The sequence below is a fragment of the Moschus berezovskii genome, chromosome 25, assembly GCF_049115385.1.
Source record: "Moschus berezovskii isolate FMDL1 chromosome 25, NW_MosBer_1.0, whole genome shotgun sequence".
NCBI lineage: Eukaryota > Metazoa > Chordata > Mammalia > Artiodactyla > Moschidae > Moschus > Moschus berezovskii.
In genome coordinates, this window is record NC_142484.1 from 5,602,480 (window position 1) to 5,623,678 (window position 21,199).

The following is a 21,199-nucleotide window of genomic DNA, read 5'->3' on the forward strand; positions in this document are numbered from 1 at the left end:
GGGATTGAACCTGCCCCCAGCTTGCACTGGAAGCATGGATCTTAACCCCTGGACCAACGGGGAAGTCACAGAACTGTTTGGAAGATCACCTAGTGGGGTGGCTCTGAACTAGGGACAATGTCATTCCCCTGGGGACACTTGGCAGAGTCTGGAGACATTCTGGTTTGTCGAAACTGCGGAGGTGTAGAGCCGGGGAAGGCCAGCAGTTGCAAACGCTGAGGAGCCCTGCCAGCACCTGCGTTTCAGACTTCTGTCCTCCAGGACTGAGAGACGGTAACCCCGCTGTCTCCAGCCACCGCCGTTGTTGCAGTGGCTCGTCAGAGCAGCCCCAGGAAACGGATCCGAGGTGTTTGCAGAGCGTCTCGCCATTGTTGCCCTTTACATTTCACAGCTGCTGTGGAGGCCGAACATACTTTCACTTGCTTGTGGGCTATGCAGGCTTCTTGTTGGTTCAGTTCAATGTGGTTTAGTTCGTTTAGTTTTTTGTTTGTTTTTGGCTGTGTGGCTTGTGGGAACTTAGTTGCCCAACCAAGGATTGAACCCAAGCCCTTGGCAGTGAGAGCGTGGCGTCCTAGCCACTGAACCGTCAGGGAATTCCCTGGTTTGTCTTGCTTTAACAGCTTTGAGATACAATTGGTGAATTGCACAATCTGGTGGTTCCCAGGAGGCGGGCCGTACCCCAGCCCAACATACCCCACTCCCGGCTCTTCAATGTTCTTGCCAGCCCTGACTTCCCTTCTGGCGTCTTGTGTGGCTCCCACTGGTCTGGTTCCCAGCACAGCCAAAGAGCACCTCACACACCTGCCTGGGGTGCAAGCTGGTTCTCATGCTGTGCCCGGACCTGCTCTCCACAGCCCTCGGCCATGGAGTGATCTTGATTTCTTGGGACAGGCTTGGGGGTGGAGGGCAGATGGGGCAAACCACACATGAGTCACCAGCAGTGGGCCCTGAGTGCGTGCTTCTGCTTCCTGGAACCTAGCAGATGCCCTAGAAAGACTGGGGGAACGTTAGCGGCCAATACTTACGAGCACTGACTTCGCGTCAGGAGCCGGGGTATCTACATCCATTCTTTCATCTCACCATGAGATCCTCTAATTGCAGGTGATGCTTCAGGGAGGCTCAGGGAGGTTAAGCAACTTGCCTGTGCTGTGTGTTTAGTCACTCAGTTGTGTCTTTCTGACCCCATGGAAAGTAGCCCGCCAGGCTCCTCTGTCCATGGAATTCTCCCGGCAAGAATACTGGAGTGGGTTGCCATGCCCTTCTCCAGGGAGTCTTTCCCACCCAGGGATCAAGCACAGATCTCCCGCATTGTAGGGGGAATCTTTACCTTCTGAGCCACCAGGGAAGCCCAAGTAACTTACCAAGGGTCACACAGTAAATAGGAGAATAAGGGGGGAAAGGAACAACCTGTGACACCCTGTGGCCACAGGGGGCCCTGGCCCATCCACTCTCTCTCTGCAGCTGCCAGGGCCCCTTCCTCTGCCCTGAGGATGCCAGTCGGGCACATGAGGAGAGTGCAAACGGAGCCCTGCAGGGTGGGAATGAAGGCATAGACATGAGGATCTGGTGCAGGGACCTGGGTGACTTGAAGAGCTCTGCTGGCTGAGGGCACCCTGGAGGAGGCCGCCAGGGTCCCACTGACAAAGTATTGATGCTTTCAAACTGTGGTGCTGGAGAAGACTCTTGAGAGTCCCTTGGAGAGCAAAGAGATCAAACCAGTCAATACTAAAGGAAATCATCCCTAAATATTCACTGGAAGGACTGATGCTGAAGCTCCAATACTTTGGCCACCTGATGCAAAGAGCCGACTCATTGGAAAAGACCCTGATGCTGGGAGAGATTGAGGGCAGGAGGAGAAGGGGATGACAGAGGACGAGATGGTTGGGTGGCATCACCGACTCAATAGATATGAGTTTGAGCAAACTCCAGGAGACAGTGGAGGACAGAGGAGCCTGAGGGGTTGCAGTCCATGGGGTCGCAAAGAGTTAGACTCTTAGCGACTTAGCAACTGAACAACAACCTTATCTTTCTCCTTTCTGCCTGTAACTTTCTGCCTGTCCTTCCCAGCAATCACAGCATCCCTGGAGTCATCTGGAGTTGCCAAACCCGTTCCGGGGGCCAACTGTGCCAGGTGAGGCAGCTGCAGGAGGTGCTGATGTGTGAATCAGCAGGAGGCCAGGCCAGCTGGAGCTTCGGTTTGGTGATTCGTCACCCGGGTGCCTCTCCACCGCCAGACGTGGGCACAGGGCGTCCGGGCGGGGGGCTGTACAGGCAGCAGGCAGAGGCACGGTGAGAGCGCACGTCTGGAGGCAGCATGTCAGGCACAAAGGACCCAGGCTTGGCAAAGGATCCAGGGTCGGAGTCCACACCAGGGTACGTGGGGTTGGGGGGTGGGGAGGTGGGGGGGGTGGGCCAGCAGCACAGAGTGGGCGAGTGGGGAAGAGAAATGGGATCACGACCCCATGGGCCTGGGGGCCCATGGGCCTGGGGCCTGGCTCAGCGCAGGGAGGTGGTGCAGCCCTGCCCACCCCACCCCGCTCCCCCCCCCACCTCCGACACCTGTGATGCCTAGGAGCACTCTCAGAGACCCTGCAGCCCCCCTGGGCTGGTCTGGCCTGGGGCAGAGGTTGAGACTCCCCAGGCTAGGGGAAGAGGTGGATAGACAGGGTCTGGCCAGGTGTGACCCGGGCTGTGCTCAGGAAGTGCTCCGGGGGTTGGGACAGGGGCTAGGGACAGCGCCTTGTAAAAACAACACTCACTGTTCACTTCTGATTCTGGGAGCATTGCATTCTCATGGTAGAAAACTTGGAAGCTACAGAAAGATGTTGTTGAGAAGTCAATAAAAAGTACAGGACAGGACTTCCCTAGGGATCCAGTGGTTAAAACTAACACAATTCGGTGCCGGTGGGGGAGGAATTGCGGGGTCTCAGGACCCAGGACTGAAGCTGCTATGTAGCCCCCGTGAGGAGGGGGTGGCTGACCTCAGCCCCACCCAGCCGTCCGCCTCCTCATTTGATTGGGCAATGGCGGGGGTGGGCCTGAGGATGTGGTCCCTGGGCTTTGATTCATTCTGGCGGCATTCAGCCCTAGAGAGGCTCTAGAGAGCCACGGTCGGAGGGACAAAGCCAGAGCAGGGTGACCAGGCTCCACCGGAACTCCAGCAGGGAAAGCTGGGTGGGGCGGGTGATGCTGGCACCTCTGGGGCAGCCCTGGAACTTGAAGGCCTAAGGGTGCTCCCGGCCACCTTGGACAGAGGTGGCCCCGCAGCCCCAGCTGCTCACAGACTTGCTCAGGAGGAAATGGCCCTGGTTCCTCTTGGCGCTGAGCCTGGGCCTGGGCGGGACTTCCTGATCTCCCTCTGCCCCTCTGCCATCTGGGGTGGGGGGCAGGGGTCTAGGTGGGGCCACCCCGGGGCCTGTCTGTGGGAGGGCACAACTTGGGTCCCCTTCCAGCCCAAAAAAGGGCCAGGATACCCGCCTGGCCAACCACAGGTGGGAGCAGGCAGGTCCTGGATTCCCCCTAAGAGCTGAGCTCCCGCTGCCCACCTGCTGAGGGGCCTAACCCAAATGGCCAGCCTTCCCCCTCCCACCCCGCAGGACTTTCATGTCCCTGGTGTCCCCAGGCCAGGCCTGTGCCCTGGAAGCACTTGCCCAAGGCTAGACACAACCTGGCAGGAGGGAGTAGAGGGTAAGGGTCCTGGGGCCAGATCCTGCCCCCTGCTCTGCCTGGCACCAGGTGTTGCCTGGGAATGTGCCCAGCTTCCCCTGTACTTCTCAGCTTGGAGGCCCACTGAGCAGGGCACCAGTGCTTTCCTGGCCTTACGGTTTCTAAAAATAGTAAGCGCGGTGGCCAGCCCCCACTGAGGCTGGCCAGGCTTGTGCTGTGCACACCCATGGAGAAGTCTGTCCCCACTCCCCAGGTGAGGAGACCGAGGGTCAGAGAGGAGGAGGGGGAGGTGCAGGGTGCCCAGTGGGGACGCTGAGACCTGCCTCACTCCATGGTCAGTGCTCTGAGGCAGAGGTCCTGGGCTCAGGCCTATGAGACACTGCTGGACCCTGAGGGTAGATGGCTCACATCAGCACACAGAGAAAAAGAGACTGGTCAGAGAGACACTCAGACAGAGAGACACTCAGAGAGACCTGGAGGCACAGGTGATGGTATGGCTTTGGGGCCCTAGTTGGGGTCCTCAGAGCCTTTTCTTGCTCAAAGTCCAGGTATTTCCCCCCAGAGGCCCTCCCGGGCTCCTTCTTCCCACCCCCATGCCCCATCCCCCTCCCCTCCCAGCCCTGCTGGGGTTCCCTTGGGTGTCAGACCGAGTCCAGATGGGCTCAAGGCTCCAGACTGTCAGCTGCGCTTTCCCATGGATGCCCTGCCCACCCCATTGCTCCTTGTTCCAGGACCACCTCCCCAGAGCACAGTGAGCCATACCATGCTTTGGGGTCCTGTGGCACACCCCAACCTCAGTTTCCGCATCTGCCACTGCAAAGTTCTGTGGTCTCTGAGGCAAAGAACCCCTCGAGGCCCCATGGGGGTGTCCGTGGGCCCATGTGGGTGCGAGTAGGGGCCATGGAGGGGTGGTGGTGGTGGGGGCACCCTGACCCACGCTGCCCCCACCCAGCAGGATGGACCCCTTCGCAGACACCCTGCAGCGGCTGCGGGAGGCCTTCATCTCGGGGTGCACGCGGCCGGCTGAGTTCCGGGCCACCCAGCTGAAGGGCCTGAGCCGCTTTCTGCGAGAAAACAAGCAGCTTCTGCAGGAGGCGCTGGCTCAGGACCTGCACAAGGTGGGCGGGGAGCGGGGTGGAGGGAGAGGGCAGGGGTGGGGGCTGGAGCCAGCTGCATCCCCAGCTCAGTCCTGTGGTTCAGCAGACCCTTCCCTGGGTCGATTCAGTAAACCTGTAAGGCAGGTCTGCCTACTGTCCCACGTCACAGACAGGGGAAGTGAGGCACGTGGGAGTTAAGTCACTCGCCCAAGGTCCCACCGCCAGAAAGCGGCAGAGCCCGGGACCCATGCTCCTCACTGCAGTTCCCAGGGGCTAGCTGTGCTCACCCTGAAGACTGTCTCCGTGTCCACCCTGAGGACTCTTGGGGACCTCCAGCGCTAGATCCGCTCCTCTCCCCACCCCGCCCAGGCCTGACCCCGGAATCCCACCTCCACCACAGGCGGCCTTTCATTCGGACATTTCGGAGCTCATTCTCTGCCAGAACGAGGTCGACTTGGCTCTCAGGGACCTGCACATCTGGATGAAGGACGAGCCAGCCGCCAAGAATCTGGTGAGACCTCCGGCCAGGCGGGACAGCTCCAGGGCGGCACGGCCCAGGCCCTGGGCAAGTCACTGACTTTCTCGGGACTGCGGTCTCCTTGAGGGGACTCCACTTCACAGGCAGGTCGAGGGCTATGAGGGGTGGGCTTTGGGATGATCCTTAGCAAGGCCTCACTGTCCGTCCCACATCCCAGATCACGCAGCTGGACTCGGCCTTCATCCGGAAGGAGCCCTTCGGCCTGGTGCTCATCCTGTCTCCCTGGAACTACCCCCTGAACCTGAGCCTGGGGCCCCTGGTGGGCGCCCTTGCAGCAGGTGAGAGAACGCCTCCCTCACGCCCCCTGCCTGTCCTCCCCGCAGCCCCCAGAGCCAGGAAGGAGGGAGCTGGCACCAGGTGGCTGAGAAGGCCTGAGTCCTGTCTGGCCACCATCCCTGGGGCTGTGTGGCCTCGGGGCCAATAGGGCACCTCTCTCAGCGGCACTAGGTGTGAGGACTGAATGGAGATGGGTGTGGCTACACGTGGCCCCGCCCCCTCCCTGCCCCACCCCGCCCCACAGGGAACTGCGTGGTGCTGAAACCCTCGGAGATCAGCAAGAGCACTGAGAAGGTCCTGGCCGAGGTGCTGCCCCGATACCTGGACCAGGTGAGGGTGAGCCTGTGTCCCACACCCCCGCTCCCACCAGCGGAAGATCCTGCAGGGTCCCCTGAGCCGTCCATCCCTCCCGCCCCCTTGCAGAGCTGCTTTGCCGTGGTGCTGGGCGGGCCCGAGGAGACGGGGCAGCTGCTGGAGCACGAGTTCGACTACATCTTCTTCACGGGTGAGGGTGGCCCCGGCTGGTGTCCTGGGGGAAGAGGGATGTTGGAGAAGAGAATGGAGAAGGCGGAGGAGGGAGGAGGCGATGGCCAGCAGTGTGGAACCTCCCTGATGGCAATCATCTGGGGCAGGTGGGCCTGGCAGGGTGGGGTCCTGGGGCTGCAGGGCAGGGCCAGATCCCATTAGGTGAGCCAGGATGGGGCCAGGAAGGTGGTGTCTGAACCATCCGGCCAAGAGCAGCTGAGTCAAACCCCATGTTCCCAGGGAGTACTCGAGTTGGCAAAATCGTCATGACTGCCGCCGCCAAGCACCTGACGCCAGTCACGCTGGAGCTGGGAGGCAAGAACCCCTGCTATGTGGACGACAACTGCGACCCCCAGACCGTGGCCAACCGGGTGGCCTTCTTCCGCTGTTTCAACGCCGGTCAGACCTGCGTGGCCCCCGACTACGTCCTGTGCAGCCCCGAGATGCAGGCGCGGCTGGTGCCCGCCCTGCAGAGCGCCATCACCCGTTTCTATGGCGACGACCCCCAGAGCTCCCCCGACCTGGGCCGCATCGTCAGCGAGAAGCATTTCCAGCGGCTCCGGGGCCTGCTGAGCTGTGGCCGCGTGGTTATTGGCGGCCAGAGTGACGAAAGCGATCTCTACATCGGTGAGCCTCGCCCTCCCTGCCACTGTGCCCCACCCCCACCCCAGCAAAGGCCCCTCCACACTGGGGGCCACAGCTAGGCCCCGAGGCTGGGCTCTGAGGCTCCCCCGACCCCACCGCTACAGCCCAGCCTGGTGCCCCAACTTTGTGACACCAGTGTTTCCTGTTGCCGGGGTCTGAGCCCGCAACCCCATGACTCCACATTCTGACCAAAGTTCTCCAAGCTCAGTTCAGTTCAGTCGCTCAGTCGTGACCAACTCTTTGCGACACCATGGACTGCAGCATGCCAAGCCTCCCTGTCCATCACCAACTCCCAGAGCTTGCTCAAACTCAGGTCCATCGAGTCGGTGATGTCATCCAACCATTTCATCCTCTGTCGTCCCCTTCTATCTTCAATCTTTCCCAGCATCAGGGTGTTTTCCAATGAGTCAGTTCTTCACATCAGGTGGCCATAGAATTGGAGTTTCAGCTTCAGCATCAGTCCTTCTGATGAATAGTCAGAACTGATTTCCTTTAGGATTATTTAGGTCTCCAACCTCAGACCCCAGATTTCTAGGCTCAGGTTCCCAACTTCAGCCCCACGAACTGCTGCTCCACGGGCCACACGACCCCCAGTGCTACGCGCCCACCATTCTCAGCTCCCAATGCCTGTCCTGAGCGTCCGCTCTGTTGTGAACAAAGAACCCTGGTCTCCTGGGCCGAACGACTCGGAGGGTCTAACAGGCTGGGACCTGGGGCCTCAGACTCTGGGGTCTAAGATCGGGTCACCCTCTGACTGTAAGACCAAGGCTGAGTGGTTCTCTGAGCCCCACGGGCCCCGGTCAGGCTGGGGAGCCCCTCGTGGTCACTTCCCGGGGGCTGCGGGGAGACTATCGTCCCTGGGACATCTGGGTCCCTGGGCCCTGACAGCCCGCAGGCCCGCCCACCAGAGGCCCCGCCCACCAGAGACCCCACCTGCTGGAGGCCCCGCCCACCAGAGACCCCACCTGCTGGAGGCCCCGCCCACCCGAGACCCCAGCTACCTGAGGCCCCGCCCTTGGGCTGAGCCGGCCCCTGTCCCTGCAGCCCCCACGGTGCTGGTGGACGTGCAGGAGACTGATCCGGTGATGCAGGAGGAGATCTTCGGGCCCATCCTGCCCATTGTGAACGTGAGGAGCCTGGGCCAGGCCATCGACTTCATCAACCGTCGGGAGAAGCCCCTGGCCCTGTACGCCTTCTCCAACAGCAGCCAGGTGGGGTTGGACGCAGGTGGGGGCAACAGAGGGGCCCAAAGGGGTGAGACTAGCCACCTCCCATTTCCCAGCCCACTTAACAAGGGTCAGGGAGCAGACAACTCCAGGGTGACTATAATCCAGGCCACTGGATGGCGGCTCCCTGAATACAGGTGTCCCGTTGAGACAGGGGTTGGGTTGGGGGGCAGCACCAAGAACCTACGAACTGGTGGGCGGCCAGCTGCCTGCCCTGGCTGGGGCAGCCTCCACCCAGACAAGGAGGTGCCCTTTCTATCTGCCCTGCCCCAAACACCCCTCTTTTCCTAAACCATGCAAAAGTTGTATATGGGTGTGCAGGGCCCCTGAAGGGGGATGGGCAGAGCAAAGGGCGTAGCCCGGATGGCTGCCTGTCTGCTGCAGCTGCTAACCCTCACAGGCGCTTCTCAGGGCTGTGGGCACCTCTTCATGAACTCAGAGGGGTGACACTCACTCAGCAGAGGACGGAGACCAGGGAGGCGCCTCTGCTCGCTGGGGAATAAGGAGCCTATGCTCCACCCCCTGACTCTGGCCTCCCCCTCCTTCCAGGTAGTGAACCAGATGCTGGACAGGACCAGCAGCGGCAACTTTGCAGGGAATGAAGGCTTCGCCTACCTGACTCTTACCTCCCTGCCATTCGGGGGAGTCGGTGAGCCCTGCCTTCCTTCACCCTCCAGCCCCAATTCCCAGGGAAGCCCAGGTGGGCACTCCAGACCAGGAAAGTTCAGTTTGGCCTTCACTCACGGTTCAACCTTGATCCAGGCCCCTGGCTTCTCAGGGTCTCAGTTTCCCTCTCTGCAGACTAGCTCATCGCATGGCCTGGCTTTCCCTGGGCTCCCTGCTGGGTGGTGGGCTGCTGCTGGTGGTGGGCTCCTCACCATGGCCTCAGACCCTCATTTCTGTGCCCCTGCAGGCAAAAGTGGGATGGGAAGATACCACGGCAAGTTCTCCTTCGACACCTTCTCCCACCAGCGTGCCTGCCTGCTATCCCACTCGGGCCTGGAGATGCTGAAGAACATCCGCTACCCACCCTATTCTAACTGCAGACAGAAGCTGTTCACCTGGGCCTTGGGCAGCCACAGCTGCACCCTTCTGTGAGCACCCTGCCCGCCTCCAGGTCTCCATCCACAACCCCTCTGTCCTGCTGCTGCCTGGGTGCTCAGGGGCCCCCAAAAGGCAGGTGTCCTGTCCAGGAACAGAAAGGTCCTGCCCTTGGGTCTTTGTCTGAACAGACGCCCGGCTGGACAGACCTCTGGGCCAGCAGTTCAGCCCCTTTCAGGACCAGAATCCCCTCTGCAGCTTTCTGACAGATTTGTTGACCCTCTGCTTGAACATATCTGATGACAGAGAACTCACCCCCTAGGTTGAGCAGCCCTAGTGGTTAGGAAGGCCTCTGTCACGTCAGATCTATAATTATGCTCCCAAAGTAGAGTGATTTCTAACAGCTCCAGCCACACCTGGTTTGGGAAGCTGGGTTTGTCTGGGTCTCAGTTTCCCCAACTGCAGTGAAGAACGTGGGCCCTTGGAGACGTCTCTGCCCTCCAGGCCAGGGTCTGCTGTGCCCGTCTCTGTCCTCCAAGCTTGTACCTGCCCCCTCGCCCCTCACTCCTCTCAGTGAGCCTCACTCCCATCTCACAGGCAGGAGCCAAGCCCCAGAGAGGGCACCGACTCCCCAGGTCACACAGCCTTTCGGGGAGGGGGTGTCAGAGCCAGTGGGGGCTGGGGGTCCCTCTACTTCCTGGGGCTCAGAGGGGCAACTCAGCTGGCCCACCTCCAGACTGTCCTCACAGCTGTGCCATGCATATGTGTCGGTGCACAGAGCACAGGTGTGAGCACGCCGATCCTCAGACAGGCACCAGTGCTCACACTCTCTTGCTTGCACACTCAGGCGGGGCTGGAGGCTATTCCTGGGGGCTTTTTGTGCCAGTTCCCCGATGCCCTTCCATTCTGTGAACACCTTCTGAGGGTGTGGAGAAAAGGGAACTCCCCTACACTTTTTTGTGGGAATATAAATTGGTGCAGTTACTGTAAAGAACAGTACCGAGGTTCCTTAGAAAAACTAAAAATAGAGAAACTGTATGACCCAGCGATCCCACTAGTGGGCATATATCTGGAGAAGACTAATTGAAAAAGATACATACACCCCAATATTCACTACAGCACTATTTACAATAGCCGAAACATGGGGGCCGCCTAGATGTCCAACAACAGATGAAGGGATAAAGCAGATGTGGCACATAGATAAACAATGAAATACCACTCAGCCCTAAAAAGTGTGAAATAATGTCATTTACAGCAGCACGGATGAACCTAGAGATTCTCACACTGAGCGAGGTCAGTTGGACCAAGACAGATCCTACACACTCACATGTGGAACCACAGAAATAGTACAACCGAACTTACTTACAGAACAGAAGCAGATTCCCAGACATAGTCCACCAATTTATGGTGACCAGAGAGGAAGTGGGAGAGGGATCCGTTCGGTGTATGGGCTTAACACATACACACTGCTGTACATAAAATAAACCACAAGGTCCTATTACACAGCACAGGGAACTGTAGTCAATATCTTATGATAAACTGCAATGGAAATTATTTGAAAAATATACACATAAAACACAACATTGTGACTCAGCTCTGTTGTTGTTCGGTCACTAAGTCGTGTCCAACGCTGCAACCCCAAGGACTGCAGCGCACCAGGCTTGCGGGTCCGTCACCATTTCCTGGAGCTTGCTTAATCTCATGTCCATGAAGCTGGTGATGGCATCCAACCATCTCATCCTCTGTCACCCCCTTCTCCTCCTGCCCTCAGTCTTTCCCAGCATCAGAGTCTTTTCCAATGAGTCGACTCCTTGCATCAGGTGGCCAAAGTGTTGGAACTTCAGCTTCAGCATCAGTCCTTCCAATGAATAGTCAGGATTAATTTCCTTCAGGATTGACTGGTTTGATCTCTTGCTGTCTAAGGGCCTCTCAACTATCCTTCAATCTAAAAAATAAATTAATAATTAAAAATACATGTATAAAAAAAAAATACATGTATATATGAAAACACCTTCTGAGACACAGAAACTGGACCTCAGCCAAGGGAACTGAACTTTCCAGGACCCCCTAAAGCTGTCCTTCCCAGAACAGGAAGTGTTCGGGTCTCCAGAAACTGTCCCCATAGCTGGGGGCTGCTGATCAAGCCCCCCTTCCTTCCCGGGAGGTCCAGTGGCCTGGGCAGGCCCCTTGAACAAAGGCTTGGCTTCTGACTAATAAAGTGGGTCACCAAGGCCCCCGCCCTGAGAGAAGCAGGGAGCAAGGACCCTCAGGCTGGCACACACGCTCGCTCCACCACCACTGGCTGGGCTCGGCCAAGCTGCTGAGCATCCTGGAGCCCAGATCCCGCCCCGCAGTGCAGCGGGAATGAGAGCTGTTCTCCCTCTGAGGGTCTCCAGGGCCCCTGCCCAGGACCCTAACACTGAGGCAGCCCGAGCACGGGTTAGAAAAGAATTTGCAGGCACAGAGCATTGCAGAACGAACCAAGTTTATGACGAGCAGGGAGCAGACATAATGAGGGCGCTGCAAATGCAGCCCGCCGACCTCTGACAGACCAGGGGGAGGTGAGAGTTTTCTGCTGTTAGTTGCCAGTTTTATAGCCTCGAGATAAAATTCCTGCTAGGAGGTTAGGTGATTGGTTAGGGCGTAGAGAGGGACTGCTGGGGTGCGCATTCTAGCCTAATTTGGGGTCAGGAAGCCTATTAGTGATGCTGGGCGGGGGTAGCGGGGCTTTGAGCAACAAAGGGGATCTGTCGGGCCCGCAGCTGACCTTGTTTCTGGGCTCCATGTCAGTGGCCTTGGTACAAGGCCTCCCACCTGTGGCCTTGGGACAGGACTCAGCACCTAATGGAGGTCTCTGCTCTCCCTTTGCTGAGGCTCCAGATCCCTGGAGGGCGCTAGCAGGGACCCCCACCCCATTGGGTGACCCAGCGTCAGACTTCAACCCCGTCCACCCCTGCCAGCTACCCTACAGAGGTGCCAGCACCCTGATAGGCCCCATAGGCCCCGCCGTCCGGGTGGAGGGTGGGACAGAAGGAAGTGTGTGATCTGGGCGCTGCAGAGAGGGCTGGCCTGGAGGGAGCCCCGGCTGCTGGGCCTGGCTCTGGAGCCAGGCCAAGACCTCCTGGGAGGACAAGGGCTGGTCATAAAGAAGGCCTGGGACCAATCGCCTGGGGGAGACCCAGCCTCAGGGCCCTGGCACGGGCACCCAGTAGGCACTGGTGACCTGATGGTCACTGCCCAACACAGCCTCTCTCCTCAGGGACCACTGGACCACACCTCCCTGACAGCTGAGCCTGGGGCCAGGCGTGGGGGGCTTACTCTTCATCCTTCCTTCCCTGTCCCTTGAGACCAGCAGGACGACGGTGGGCTCAGATTGGACACCCACCAGTTCAGGCCCTAGAGCAGCAGACCAGGACATGCACGTGGAAGGAGCTGCTCGTGAAGACACGACTGAGGTCTGGGTCTGGGTCTACGTCACGGTGGCAGCAGGCCACCGGCACAGGCAGGGCAGAGAAGCTGGGTCTCTGCAGCTCTCCCAGGGCCCACAGCAGGTGCCCAGCCAGGTAGACGCCAGCCATCTCATTGCCGCGGGGGCCCTGGTCACTGCCAGGTGGGGCGGGGCCTCTCAGGGCACAAGCAACCAGCACGTCAACCTGTGGAGGCGGCTCCCCTGGAGGGTGGAGCTGCTCAGGCAACCCTGGCACTGGCGCTGGGCCCAGTGCTGTGAAGCGCAGGAGTGGGTGCCTGGACAGCTTGGACATCCCGTCCCTCACCGTGGAAGGGAGAGGGCATGGAGCAGGCACCACCCAGCTCGTCTGCTGGGAGAAGCAATTACAGAACCCTCTCTTTCATGAAACCCTCCCGTGAATTCTGTGAGCATCCCTATGCGCATTAGCAGGAAGTCCAGCGTCTCACTCTCCCTCTCTCCCCTTCGTCGCTGTTACAGGAACCGGGTCAGGAGGAGGTTGGCAAGAAGGGCAGCCCACCAGCCGCAGCTCTATAGGGTCCGCCACATGGGGTCGCTGTTGAGCAACAACCCTGCCCTCCAGGGGCCCTCGGGTCCTGCTGCAGTCCCAGGGGCAGGGCCCTAGTCTGCTTAATAACTGTTCTCCAGGGAGAGCTGGACCTTATATAAGGCTGATCGCCAAAGAACGGATGCTTTGAATTGTGGTGCTGGAGAAGACTTGAGAATCCCTTGGACTGCAAGGAGATCCAACCAGTCCACCCTAAAGGAAATCAGTCCTGAATATTCATTGGAAGGACTGATGCTGAAGCTGAAGCTCCAATAGTTTGGCCACCTGATGGGAAGAGCCGACTCACTGGAAAAGACCCTGATGCTGGGAAAGATTGAGGGCAGGAGAAGAGGGCGACAGAGGATGAGAAGGTTGGATGGCATCACCGACTCAATGGACACGGATCTGAGCAAACTTTGGGAGAGAGTGAAGGACAGGGGAACCCGGCGGGCTGCAGTCCATGGGGTGGCAAAGAGTCGGACACGACTGAGCGACTGAGCAACAGCAGCAACAAAGCCCTCAGCTGGCCTTCGGAGGTGGGAGGAGCTTCAGCGAGGCCCATCTGTTGGCACCGGCCCTCCCACCTTGTACTCCTTTGTTGGTTTCCACCTCAGGGGCCTCCACCTCCTTCCTTCCTCAGCCCTGCTCATCCCTCCTGGGGCAGCTGAGATCTGGCTTCCACTGCAACCTGAGCCCCCAGCCGAGGGCACAGCAAAATGGGGTTACAAAGAGAAATATTAGGAAGAGGCTGACATATCAAAAATATGATCCTTTTAAAAGGACCAAATAACAATGACAAGAAAAAGTCAGAACTTGGCTGGACTTCTCTGCTCTTATTACAGCTTCAGGTTTTATTTGGAGGTGTTAACATTACTTGTAACATTATGGTGGAGGAAACACTGTCCTTTCAGGGTTTGGGGCTAGAGATCTATCTTCCCTGCAGATGCTAAATAATAATGATTTTGAGTGATTTCTCCCACAATTTAAAATTTTATTCAATACGCTTTTATATTGTAGTTACTACGTGTCAGACACTGGGTTTTTTTGTTTGTTTGTTTTATGTGTCTGGATTGTTCAGCTTATAGGATCTCAGTTCCCCAGGGATGGAACCTGAGCTCACCACAGTGAAAGCGCTGAGTCTCAGTCACTGGACTGCCAGGGAATTCCTCCCAACCCTGTTTTAAGCACTGTTGCTGCTGCTGCTGCTGCTAAGTCACTTCAGTCGTGTCCGACTCTGTGCGACCCCATAAACGGCAGCCCACTAGGCTCCTCTGTCCCTTGGATTCTCCAGGCAAGAATTCTGGAGTGGGTTGCCATTTCCTTCTCCAATGCATGAGAGTGAAAAGTGAAAGTGAAGTCGTTCAGTCGTGTCCAACTCATAGCAACCCCATGGACTGCAGCCCACCAGGCTCCTCCGTCCATGGGATTTTCCAGGCAAGAGTACTGGAGTGGGGTGCCATTGCCTTCTCCATTAACTGTTTAATTTAAACCTCAGGATGGTAGGAGGAGATAGGATAATCCCAGTTTTACAGATGGGAACGCTGAGACACCGAGAACTGAAATGACTTGCTCAAGGTCACACCACTAGCAAGGCTTTGGAGCCAGGCTTCACTGTTTGCGCCTGTAACCACCAGGGCACACAATAGCAAGCATCTTTCTGAGGTGACCGGCGTCTCCATTTCTAGACACAGAGCCAGCTGGCGTCCCAGCAGACACCCTGTTGCGCTGACCGAGGAGGTGGAGGAGCGGGTGGGCAGGGCCATCATTGAGGGCCATCTCTTGGCAGTCCCTGCTGGGTGGCCCCCACTGGGCCAGGGCAGAAGTTGGCTCCAGCAGCCTTGGCCCCTGGGTCCTCTCCCAGGATCAAGCCTTCCAGTCACTGTGACTTGTCTTCTCTGTGAGGGGGAGCCCACCATGCACCCCGTTTCATCAACACAGCCGCCGACTATGAGAGGGGCATTGTCTTCATCCAAACTGAGAAGCTCACGTTCCCCGGGCCTCCCCTGCCCAGACTGGCCCCCTACCCCAGCTGGGTCCCCAACCCAGGCCATGCCTGCCCGGCCTCAGACCTCCCTTCTGAACAGTGGGTCCTGAGACACAATCTGCAGCCCAGGGCCCCCCTTGCCCCCCACCCCCCGCTGTGTGCCAAACCCGCACTTCCATGCCTCAGTTTCCCATTCTATAAAATGGAAGGTGTCCGGGGGTCCACGGCTCCTGTCCTCCCTCCTGTGTGGGAAAGGACCCCTCTCTGTGAGCTCGGGATCCAGGGCAGCTCTGCCTCAGGGTGGTCTTAGACCTGCTGTGTGTTCTGGGGCCAGGGCTGACTGTCTCTGTGCCCACAGGATTTCATCACAGCCCAGGGGGAAGATCCCATAGTGCGTGTGTGGGGGCGTGGTGGGGACTTGGAGAAAGATTGCCCTGGAGCCAGCAGAGGGGCTTTCAGAGGAGGCCATGGTCCAGAGGAGGGCTCTAAGCCCCCTGTGTTCACAGGACCACAGAGTTGATCTGGGAGGGCAGAAGTGCGTGTCTGTGTATGTGCCCACGTGTGCGGGTGTCCAGGCATGTGTCTGCCCAGGCGCTGTGTGTGTGAGCACACATATTTCTGAGAGCTTCCGCACTTTGGCCCTTCTTCCAGAAGGATTCGTATGTGGCGGGTGGCACAGCCCAGATGCACGTTTCCAGGTGTGTAATGAGCCCAGTGCTCATGGGACTCAGGGGGCATCAGGCTGGGGAAGGGGTGCAGCTCAACAAGGCTCTCCCCACCCAGGGCCAGCTGTCCAGGTGCAGGGATGCAGGGAGGAGGTACAGGTAGGGCAGGTAGGGTGGCGGAAGTCCCACCAGGGAGGCTGAGACAGTCAGCATCTGGGAGGGAGCGGGCCCAGTCCACCCCCTGGGGGTCCCCTCTGTCCTGACCAGGCACTCTCTGCAGTATCCACCACAGGGCCGTGCTGGCCGGGGCGGAACGGAGCCTGGGCACAGCCTCACACTGTCCAGGCCTCCCCTGCCCCCGCGCTTGAGAGCTTCGCTCCTGCCCGGCAGCGGGGCTGGAGGAGCCCGGAGCTCTGTCCTCCCCAGCTCTCCCTCCCTGGGCCCTCTGCACCCCCAGCCGGCCCATCCATCTCCCCGCGGCCACGGCTGCCATGCTGCCTCCTGCTATTGAGCAGCGAAATGAGAAGGTGTGAAGAAAATGCGGGCACCCGGGACAGGCTGGCAGGCTAGATGGATGAAGGGGCAGGGGGCCAGGAGGCGCCTCCGGCAGGAAGAGCAGACCAGCTGGGGCAGAGGCTGTGAAGAAGCAAGGCGTGCCTGTGTGTGTGTGCGTGTGCACGTGCAAGAGACAGCATGTGTTTCTGTGCACAGAGGAGCATGAGCACGCATGCACACGAGTGGTGGCAGGTCACTGAGTCTTGAGTCTGTGTGTGCCCGTGGGTTGGCATGCCTGTGAGCTCACATACATGTGGCAGGCTTCCCATCTCACAGACCAAAGGCAAGTGCAAGCACGTACACACACACACACACACACACACACACACACCAGAAACCAATAGACCTTCAGGCCCCTGGGAGTCCAGGCTGAGGGGGCGCCAACCCCATCACCTCTCCTATCTCCCCCCTGCCCCACCGTGGCTCCTGGGACGGGGTGGTGTGGCTCCACCTCACTGGCCGAAGTGACAGACTGTGTCCCCAGAGCTCGACTGTGGAGGAGGCGTGCAGTCCAGTGGACTTTGGGAACCCAGGTTGAGCACGCCCGGCCCAGCCCGGTGTGCTCTTGCCTGGTGCCCCAGCCCAGGGCCCTAGAGAGGGCCAACCTGGGGTTAGCCCATTGACCCGCCCTGGGCCACATGGCAGCAAGCAGCGTGGGGGAAAACCCCTCCCTTTCTGACCGGCCATCTGCATGTTCCCTGAATGCCCCGCTCCAGACAGGCAGGGGCTCCTGGGGAAGGTGCCCGGTCAGGATTTACCCCCGAGGCCTCTGACCTGGGAAAGCCTCCCCCAACCCTGTGGGGACTGTGTAGGCACCATCAGCCAAGATGGGGACAGCTTACTGCACCCCCGCCCCCAAGCGGGGCCAGCCCATCCCAGGCAGAAGCGATTATGCACTTAGTTCAGTTGGGGAAACCGAGGCACGGGGCTGTCAGGTCCTGCCAGTGTCACAGCTCATGGGCTGAGTGGTCAGGAGGATCTGGCCTCCCATCCCCCATCCAGGGGCTCTGCTTCTGCTTATACACGTGGCTGTCGCCCCCTTGCCTTTCTGGTCAGAGGACCCTGGTGGTTCCATGACATCAGCCCCCGGTCAGGGGTCTGGGTCCTGGGAAGAGGGCGGCACCTCTGCCAGTCAGCCTTCTATGCTTCTACCGCAGCCCCTTGACCTCCCTGAGGCCGTCAGCCCCGGCCCCTCCATTCAGCCTGGCCCGGACCCCTGCAGATCTCCCAGCCTGTCCTGGAGGTGGGCTCCCGCCCTGCGTCTGGGCCCATTGATCAGGAATGGCTGGGGGGCTCCTAGCTGGGGAGGGGAGGAAGCCAGGAGCGGGGACCGGGAGTGGGGAGAGGCAGCCTCACCACGTCAGAGCTTCCCCACCTGCCCTCCTGCGCAGCATCGCGCCTGGAGCCAGACAAGCCCAGCCTGGGGCCTTGTGCAGTCCAGTCTGAGGGTGGCTTGCAGAAGGGGCTCTACACACCCCAGAGCTGAGGTCCCACCTGCAGAGACCAGGTGCCTGGCTTGGGGAGAGAACCAAGACGTAGACGATCCAGGAGGGAAGGACAGTTCTGCCAGGAAGCTGGGGACTGACGGAGGGCCTGAGCACTGAGCCGTGCTGCCGATGGACAGGGAGACCGGGAGAGGCTGACCACCGGGGCAACAGGCAGGGACCCCAGCTGAACCACTGTCTCCAGGAACTGGAAGTCTGGGCTGTCCCCATGGCAGGTAAGGGGCAGGCGGCCCAGGCAGTCCCACAAGAAGGTTCAAGCTCTGGGGTGGATGGGGTGCGGCAGGGTCTAGATTTAGGGACCAGGGAAACCCCACGTACCCAGGGCCTGGGCAAGAGGATAGGGCAGGGGCACCCCAGGCTGAGGCCTCAGGTCCCACTAGGGCGGGGTCCATGCAGACATTCAAGTGCAAATGTGGGGGTGTTGATAGGCAGCAGGATAGAGCCATTTCTGGGAGGTGAAAGCCTTATCAGGCGTGGGGGACCTTGGGCCTGGCCCCTCCTTTCTCTGGGCCTCGCCCCTGGAGTATCAAGGTGGACAAGGAGCCTCAACTTCCCCTACAAATCTGACTCCATGTCGGTGGAAATTGGCAATCAAGAGATGTTGGCTTTCAGAGGAAGTGGGCAGAGGACAGGCCCCTCCCCAGAGTTACTGAGGGCAGCACAGGGCAGCATGTGAACCAGGAGGGGCAGGGTATAGGCCCAGAAAAGACTGGGGAGCCAGTAACCAGCCTGTGAAGCCCCCAGGCCCAGCAAAACCATGAGCCTCTCCCACTTGGGACACATCACCAAAGACTCTGGGGCTGACGTCGGTTACCTGGATGATGTACCTGCCCCAGCAGAATAGCTAAGTGATGGGTAACTGCCCACCTGATGGCCTGGTCCGGGTGATGGGGGACATCGGCCCATCCACCTTTCATCTCTGGAGGATTTAGACCTGATATGGCCCGTCCCCTTTCAGTAAGACCCACCCATCCCCAGACTGCAGAGCTCCCAGGGACTTTAGTGAGGTGCCACTTCTCACAGGTAGCTCTCAGGTCTGCTGAGGATGGGGTCACTGGCCTTGGACCCCACACCCTCACCTGGTACCTGCTCTGCATTGGCTCTGGCCAGGTGCTGCCTGCCGGTCAACCCATCACATGCTGTATCATCCCAGGAAACTCCCTCCACCCATGGACCTGTCCATCCATCCATCCATCCAGCACTGTAATTCTACCTCTGCCCAGGGAATCACAGTTTTACTAGGTTCTCAATCCATGTGGGGCTGCTAGAAATGAACGGTCTGCTTTTCAGGATGCTTTTTCTAGTTTAAAATTTTTATGTTAAAATATACATAACATGGGTCTTCCCTGATGGCTCAGACAGTAAAGAATCTGCCTGTAAGGCAGGACACCCAAGGTTCGATCACTGGGTCGGGAAGATCCCCTGGAGAAGGGCATGGCAACCCACTCCAGTATTCTTGCCTGGAGAATTTCATGGGCAGAGGAGCCTGGCAGACAACAGTCCATGGGGTCTCAAAGAGTCAGACATGACTGAGCGACTAACCGCTTCTTTTCCGCTTTTTCATGCATCACATAAAACTATCATTTAAAGTATTTTAAGTGTTCGGCGGCATTAAGCACATTCATACTGTTGTGCAACCATCACCACCATCCATCTCCAGAACTTTCTGCATCTTGCAAAGCTGAAACACTGTCCCCATTGAACATTAATTCATTCCCTCTCCCTGCCCCTGGCAACCGCCATCCACTTTATGAATTCCCCTGCTTTAGGCGCCTCTCATGAATGGAACCATAGTCTTTGTCGTTTTGCGACTGGCTTGTTTTACTTAGCATAACATCCTCAAGGTTCATCCATGTTGTAGTCTGCACCATAATACCCTTCCTTTCAAAGACAGAATAATAAGCCATTGTCTGGATACACACGGACACTAGGGTTGCATCCACATTTCAGCTGTTGTGAACAATGCTGCTCTGAATGCCAGTGAACCCATATCTGTTCAGGTACTTGCTCTTGGTTCTTTCGGGCATTCCAGTATTCTTGCCTGGAGAATTCCATGGATAGAGGAAGCTGGCAGGCTGTAGTCCACAGGGTCACAAAGAGTCGGACACGGGCTTCCCAAGTGGCGCAGTGGTAAAGAATCCGCCCGCCAATGCAGGAGACTCAGAGTCGGACTTGACTGACCAACATTTCCACGTTTCGTAGTAATTCTTTCATATTTTGAGGAACCCTCAGTGGCTACACCGTCTAACGTTCCACCAGCAATGCACAAGGGTTCCAATTTCTCTACATCTTCACCAACACTTGTGACACTTTTTTTGTTATTGTTGCTTTTGTTACTTGCTTTGGTTTTTGGTAATAGCCATCCTCGTAGGTATAAAGTATTTCATTGTAGTTAAAAGAATTTTTTTTAAATAAGAAGGATGGAGCCATGGCAAACTTTTGCACAAGCCATGTGCCAGGATTGCAGACCAAAAATGGGCTCTTTTATCTTTTTAAGGTTTATTTTTGGCTGCTCTGGGTCTTCGTTGCTGCATGCAGGGGTCATTCTTTGTGGCTGTGCTTGGGTTTCTCATTGTGGGGGCTTCTCTTGAGGCAGAACAGGGCCTCTAGGGTCCGTGGGCTTCAGGAGTTACGACACACAGGCTTAGTTGCTCTGTGGCATGTGAGATTTTCCCGGACCAGGGATCAAACCCATATCCCCTGCATTGGCAGTTGGATTCTTAACTATTAGGCCACCAGGGAAGCCCAAAAGGGGGGCTCTTTAGACAAAAGTGAGGAGGCCGGAGAGGAAAGATGCTAGAACTGGCTTCTGAAGGCAAAATTTGGGCCAATTTGCCCTAGTGGCTCAGGCAGTAAAGAATCTGCCTGCAAAGTAGGAGAACCAGGCTTGATCCCTGTGTTGGGAAGATCCCCTGAAGAAGAGAATGGCAACCCACTCCAGTATTCTTGCTTGGAGAATCCCATGGACAGAAGAGCCTGGTGGGCAACAGTCCACGGGGTCACAAAGAGTCAGACACGACTGAGTGACGAACACAGCTTCAGGGTCAGAGATGGGTGAGAATCACTCACAGTAATTCGGGGATCTCCTTCAGCTCAGCACTCCTTAAGCAGCACGAGGAAACCAGATCCGCACAGAACTGAGAAAGACCCCCCACCCCCACCCCCACAACCCAACCTGTACCATCATCCATAACAAGGTCCTTTCTGAAGGGCCTACTGTGTGCCAGGCCCTGTGTGTGTCTTCACGAATCCTCATGTCAGCCCAATAAGGCAGATTCAAGAACTCCTTGGGACACATGTGGAAACTGAGGTTCCAGGAGGTGAAATAATTTGCTCAAGGCCACACGGCCTCCTGATGGCTCAAAGGCTCCCTGGGAAGCCAGACAGGTCCTGTCTCTGGCCTCCAGGAGCTTTAAGTGAACATTTACCTCATGATGCTGGTTAGGGATCCTATGGGAACACA

General features: G+C 58.1%; 1 protein-coding gene across 4 annotated transcripts; it reads left to right on the plus strand.

The window, feature by feature from the left end:
• The first annotated feature begins 2,112 nt into the window (after positions 1 to 2,112).
• On the plus strand, positions 2,113 to 10,946 carry ALDH3B2 (aldehyde dehydrogenase 3 family member B2). Of its 4 annotated transcripts, none has more exons than XM_055415360.2 (10): positions 2,113 to 2,373; positions 4,619 to 4,784; positions 5,164 to 5,274; positions 5,459 to 5,579; positions 5,822 to 5,907; positions 6,001 to 6,082; positions 6,343 to 6,729; positions 7,792 to 7,958; positions 8,523 to 8,622; positions 8,887 to 10,946. In XM_055415360.2, the coding sequence occupies exons 1-10, from the start codon at positions 2,315 to 2,317 to the stop codon at positions 9,069 to 9,071; spliced, it is 1,464 nt and encodes a 487-aa protein (XP_055271335.2). In that variant the 5' UTR covers positions 2,113 to 2,314; the 3' UTR covers positions 9,072 to 10,946. The 4 variants fall into 4 exon arrangements, with proteins under 4 accessions (XP_055271335.2, XP_055271336.2, XP_055271339.2 ...); XM_055415361.2 differs by having other exon boundaries at positions 2,114 to 2,373; positions 4,622 to 4,784; XM_055415364.2 differs by having other exon boundaries at positions 2,210 to 2,373; positions 4,639 to 4,784; positions 8,887 to 10,945.
• Positions 10,947 to 21,199: the final 10,253 nt, after the last annotated feature.

Excerpts from the sequence above, each read along its gene's own strand:
- ALDH3B2 (XM_055415360.2), top strand. The coding sequence starts at position 2,315 with ATGTCAGGCACAAAGGACCCAGGCTTGGCAAAGGATCCAGGGTCGGAG. Across the intron at positions 2,374-4,618 it reads GGGTCGGAGTCCACACCAGG|CAGGATGGACCCCTTCGCAG; the intron begins GTACGTGGGGTT and ends GCCCCCACCCAG. Across the intron at positions 4,785-5,163 it reads TGGCTCAGGACCTGCACAAG|GCGGCCTTTCATTCGGACAT; the intron begins GTGGGCGGGGAG and ends CCTCCACCACAG.